The sequence below is a fragment of the Corvus brachyrhynchos genome, unplaced genomic scaffold (genome assembly GCF_000691975.1).
Source record: "Corvus brachyrhynchos isolate BGI_N302 unplaced genomic scaffold, ASM69197v1 scaffold351, whole genome shotgun sequence".
NCBI classification, from domain to species: Eukaryota; Metazoa; Chordata; class Aves; order Passeriformes; family Corvidae; genus Corvus; species Corvus brachyrhynchos.
Window position 1 is genome coordinate 560,481 of NW_008236203.1, and position 5,610 is coordinate 566,090.

The 5,610-nt window shown below is 56.8% G+C and overlaps 1 protein-coding gene across 1 annotated transcript in view; it reads left to right on the forward strand.

The window, feature by feature from the left end:
* Positions 1 to 3,848, forward strand: part of MARS2 (methionyl-tRNA synthetase 2, mitochondrial) — a 5,308-nt gene extending 1,460 nt beyond the window's left edge. Inside the window, exons 2-3 of the mRNA XM_017741043.1 lie at positions 7 to 319; positions 2,601 to 3,848. Of these exons, the coding sequence (XP_017596532.1) occupies positions 7 to 319; positions 2,601 to 3,803 (1,516 nt within the window). The 3' untranslated portion in view covers positions 3,804 to 3,848. The remainder of the gene's footprint in view (positions 1 to 6; positions 320 to 2,600) is intronic.
* The last annotated feature ends 1,762 nt before the right edge of the window (positions 3,849 to 5,610 follow it).

A 5,610-nucleotide genomic window follows, 5' to 3' on the forward strand; every position in this document is an offset into this window, starting at 1 on the left:
GTGGAGGGTCCGGCGGGCCGCGGCCGCGGCGGGGACGTCGCCCGCGGAGCTCTGCGAGCGGGTCTCGGGGCTCTTCCGCCAGGCCCTGACCCAGGCCGGCGTCGCTTACACCGACTTCACCCGCACCAGCGAGCCCCGGCACCAGCGAGCCGTGCAGCACTTCTGGGGGGCCCTCCGCGATGGCGGGGTGCTCTACAAGGGCTCCTACGAGGGCTGGTACTGCACGCCCGAGGAGAGCTTCCTGCCCGAGAGCCAGCTGGCCGAGCGCACGGACGCCCAGGGCCGCCCCTGCAAGGTGTCCGTGGAGACCGGCCACGAGGTAAGGGCGCTGCAGGAGCGCTGCCCGCTCACCTGCCACTCTGCTCTGGCCAAATTTGGGGTGTTTAATGCTTCCCGTAGCCTTTTGTTAATTTTTGTTGGTTGAGGCTCACCTGTATTTCAATAGAGTGTCACCTGTCAGTCCAGAAACCCCCTGGGTGCTGGGCTGATTCCCCAGCGAGGGCAGCAGGAGCACTCAGGTGAGACCCCACCTGCAGAGCTGCCTCCAGCCCTGGGGTCCCGGCACAGGAAGGACCTGGAGCTGTTGGAGCGAGTCTGGAGAAGGCCGCCAAGACGATCAGAGGAATGGAGCAGCTCTGCCCTGAGGAAAGGCTAAAAGAATTGGGATTGTTCAGCCTGGAGAAGAGAAGCTTTGTGATGACCTAATTACCCTCCCTTACCTGAAGGAAGCCAATGAGGAGGATGAAGAGATGCTATTTACAAGGGCCTAGAGTGACAGAACAAGGGGGAATGGATTCAGACTGACAGGGTTATGTAGGATATTGGGCAGAAATTCTTCCCTGTGCAGGTGGAGAGGCCCTGGCACAGGGTGCCCGGAGAAGCTGTGGCTGTCCCATCCCTGGAAGCGTCCAAGGCCAGGTTGGACAGGGCTTGGAGCACCCTGGGGTAGTGGAAGGTGTTTCTGCCCATGGCAGCGGGGTACAAGTGGAACAAGATGGGCTTTGAGGTCCCTCCCAACCCAAACCATTCTGGGATTCTGTGATTCTCTGTGTTACAGTGGTGAATGGGGATCCCAGGGAGAGCTGCCAGACCCCACCTGGCAGGGGCACATTGTAGCTATGTGCCATAGGAAGGATTCAGCCTCTGCTCCACAGGCTGCTGGCCTGGGAATGGTATTCTGCAGGGGTGATGAGAGAAGTTAGCTGGACAGGAGGATATGGGTATATAGTAGCTGAGGCGTTCCTTGGGGGTTCAGAGTTTCAAACCTGTTTTGTGAGACAGTTCAGTTTGGGCTCTGGACACTTACCCATCTCTTAAATGGGTTTTGGTCCTGCCTAAAGCACTGTAACATCACCTGCCTGTGGTCAGCCTAAATGGGTGCGCCCAGGAGTGTGGTACCTGCCCAAGAGTCTCTCTACCACTGCTTTCTACAAAGTGTGGAGTTACGTGATTTAATCCAGCAGCTACAGATAATCCTGCTCAGAGCTCAGCACAGGTCATGCTCCTGTGGTGTTTGTATGAGGCTGGGATGTGGGAGTGTTGGTCCACACAGAAAGGGCTTTATTGGCAAATAGTAACTCTTGAGAAAGCACCTAAGATAATTGGGGAAAAGATAAGTTTCCAAGCGAAGTAATCGTTCTTCAGACCTAAAACAATCAGCAGACTTCAAAGTCAAGCTACCATGAGAACAGTTCCTGGCCTTGCCTGTTGAACTGTCCAAGGAAACAGGAGTGTGCATGGAGCAGAGAAGCTCTTGCAGTGTGGTGGGAAGGGATGGGAAGGTTCATCTCCAGCCTGAAAGAGGCGGTTGGGCAGTTCCTTCCTTGGGAGTTTTGTGAAGGAAAAGGGGGAGTTTGCACATGCCAGACTTCTGGTGAGTGAGTGGGTTCTGGCATCTGGTGGAGCCTGGAGGTGAAGATGTCTTTGAATGATGTTCTTCAGGTCTTCCTTGTACACCGCAAGATTGCTGACCCAGCCACGGATCCCTGAGTGCCTTACACAGCTCACTCGTACCACATCCACCCACCAAGTTTTCACTGGTTTAGCTAAATGTGTCATTTAATGGATTTAACTGTGGGGGAGAAGTGCTGTCAGTGCTGTAAGCAAACAAAGTTAGTGACAGAGGCATTAAAGCATAAACTGAGGAAAAAGAGGAGTACAGCCCCAGGAAAACAAAGGCAGGCACCAGGAGTGGCAGTAGGGCAGGAATTACAATGTCATTTTGTCTTTTTGTGATGTTCCACTATTATTGGAGAACTATGTTGTTAAGAAGGTGTATTCTCATCTCCCTAACTCCTTTCTGATGTCACATCAACCTGGCAGGTGTAAGGGTGTTCCTTCCCAGGGTTACAAGTGTTTTAAGCAGGATGCTGAACCATCCAAGGTGCCTGAGGCCTCAGGTGTGTTCCTGGGGATCTCAAGGAGGCAGTGTCTTGGGTAAGAAGGTTCCTACTAGTCCTGGAAAGATGCTGAGAGCTTCCCATGGCATGGGAGGACACCCAGACATGGGCAGTGTGCGACAAACTCCGTGCTGAGAACGGTGTGTGCAAATTGTCAGCCTGTTCTTGGGGCCATAATCCTTTCCTCCCCTGCTGTCCCAGGTGCACTGGACCAAGGAAGAGAATTACATGTTCAGGCTCTCAGCATTCCGGGATCCCTTGCAGAACTGGCTCCGGGACAACCCACGTGCGATTTTTCCTGACCCTTTCTACCAGTGCGTGCTCCGCTGGCTGGACGAGGACTTGCCAGACTTGTCGGTGTCCCGCGAGCGAAGCCGGCTGCAGTGGGGCATCCCCGTCCCCAGTGACCCCACACAGACCATCTACGTCTGGGTGGATGCCCTGGTGAACTACCTGAGCGTGGTGGGGTACCCCGAGAGCCACGGCGCGTGGTGGCCGGCCGTGCACCACGTCGTGGGCAAGGACATCCTCAAGTTCCACGCGCTGTACTGGCCGGCGCTGCTGCTGGCGACAGGGCTGGAGCCCCCCGAGCGCATCCTGGTGCACTCCCACTGGACTGTGCGGGGCCAGAAGATGTCCAAGAGCCTGGGCAACGTGGTGGACCCCACTGTGTGCGTGGGGCAGTACGGCGTGGACGGGTTCCGGTACTTCCTGCTGCGGCAGGGCGTCCCGGAGCGGGATTGTGACTATTACGAGGAGAAGGTGGTGAAGTTGGTGAATTCGGAGCTGGCAGATGCACTCGGAGGGCTGCTGAATCGCTCCACAGCCCCCAGCATTAACCCCAGCAACACCTACCCGCGCTTCTCAGAGCCCTGTTTCCCAAAGGTCCCGAATTCCAGGGAGGCAAAATGCACAGGCAGGGCATCTGCTGAGGACTATGAGCTCGTGGCAGCAGTGGCCTCGCTGCCTGCGCAGGTGGACAGTTATTTTGAAGGCTTCCAGATCTACAAGGCTTTGGAATGCATTGCCCAGTGTGTGAGGCAGACCAACGGCTTCTTCCAGAGACACAGGCCTTGGAAACTTGACCGAAGGGATGGTGCGGAGCAGCTCTGGCTGGACACCATCCTCCACGTGACGCTGGAGTGCCTGCGCGTGTACGGGACGCTCCTGCAGCCCGTGGTCCCACACGTGGCAGACAAGCTGCTGTCCCGGCTGGCTGTTGGGCCAGCAGAGAGGGGTCTCTCCGGGCTGACGTTCCTGGCACGCTATGATGGAAAGCCGTGTCCCTTTGAGGGGAGGCAGCTTGGACCTGACACCGGCATCTTGTTCCACAGGCTGGGCAAGCTGGAAACTATGAAGAAGAGAAAGCAAGAAGCTCGAGTCCCTGACAAACAGCTTCTGTGAATAAAAACCTCCAGGAATTCCTGGAAAACATTGTCTCTGTTAAAAGCACTTTCCTCCCATTCGTGGTGGTGGTGTGGAGGGGTGGGAGGCCGGTCTGGGCAGGGCTGCACTGTCAGGATCACACGTGCCTGGGCAGGTGGGGGTGTGAGTGGGGCTGAGGGCTTGGGAAGCTCAGGTAGCACCCTCGGAACATCTGAGTAGCCAAGTCAGTGACTGAACTGAAGGGCACAGCCTCGGCTTTGAACACTGCTGCTTTTATGCCCTGATGTATTTTATGGGATGTAAAAAGCAACTGAGGCAAATATTTATCACCTTAAAACAGGAAATTTCCTGCACAGTCCTGGGGCTCCACTACAATCCCCTTGCCTGTGTCTCTCACTGAACCATAGAATGAATTCCTGTCTGGTTTGGATTGAAAGGAATGTAAAGCCCATCTTGTTCCGCCCCCTGCCATAGGCAGGGGCACCCTCCACTAGACCCCAGCTTGCTCCAAGCCTCATCCAACCTGGCTTGGAACACTTCCTTCCTTGGCCTTGTCTGGTGTGAGGAGCTGTCAGGTGCTCTGCTGAGGCCCTTGTAACCATGGGTGTGGCAGACTGACTGCTCAGCCATCCTTTCCGGAGAGACAGCAGCTCCCACCTTGCTCACACCAGGAACCCTTTCTTGGGTGGACATTGAGGCTGACATCCAGGAGGAGCAAGCAAGCCTTGAGGACAGGGTTGGTCCTGGGCCTCCTTGGTGTTGTCTCCTTGCACAGGGAGACGGATGAGCAGTTGCTCTGCAGTCAATGTCCTCATCTCACTTCTGATCCACAGGTTTTTGGCCAGGTCAGAAGTAGCTGGGGATGGTCAGAAATGGTTCTGTGGGGCTGTGATGCCCATGGATCTATTGGGTCTCTCATCTGAGCTCCCTTTGTGGGCCAAAACAAGTCTGAGTGAGCCTCAATGGGGACAATGCTGTGTGGCTGCTCTTTATTCTGGGGGCAGGACGATGCCATGGTTAGACAGTGGGTCTCATTCAGCGCTGCAGACCTGCAGACGTGACCAGAATGGGAATGGGGGGATGTGTTTCATCAGACTCGGCTTCCTGAGGCTTTTTCACCTGCTGCAAGGCTTAGTGCACCCTGTTTCATGTCCATGCTGCTGGAAGCAGCTGAGCACTGACCCTCTGAGGTGGTGGTGGCCACTGGGGGTCTCTGATAAATCCTTCCCAGCCTCCAGCTCCTCCAGGTCCTATCAGCGCTGGCACTGCAGGAGTCATCTTTCAGAGGCCCATTTTGGGGGGCTATGAGTTCTTCTGGGATTGCCTGGGCTGTGTGAGCAGGAGCAATGCAGCCGCTGGGGCTCTGCCCCATGTTCCCATCGGTCCCCATGGCACCGTTGCTGTGCCACAGCCTGATGCTGTCCCAGGCCAGGCCAGTCCCCTCATCCCCTCCTGCCATGGCTCTCCTCTCCTCCTGCAGATTGCCACCTGCTCCCCCCCCTCCTGCAATCCTTGTGTGCGTCCTTCCTGCTGCAGCCCCCGTGCCCTCGTGCCGTGGGTGCTGGCTCCCCACTGCCCTGTTCCTTGGGGACAGGACGGACACAGCCCCTTCCCGGTCTCTCATGCTGGCACACGGGGGCTGTGGCTGCCCAGCTGGACACGGAGAGGGTCATTCTGGCACCGCTGGTTGTGATCCCGCTGGTTTTGATCCCGCTGACACCTCTTGGCACTGGGAACGTGCGGATTTGGGTGTCCCCGGGTGTCCGGCCCCGCCTCGCTGTGCGCTCTGTCTCTTGCTCCCTCCCGGGAGGGGCCAGGCCCGCTG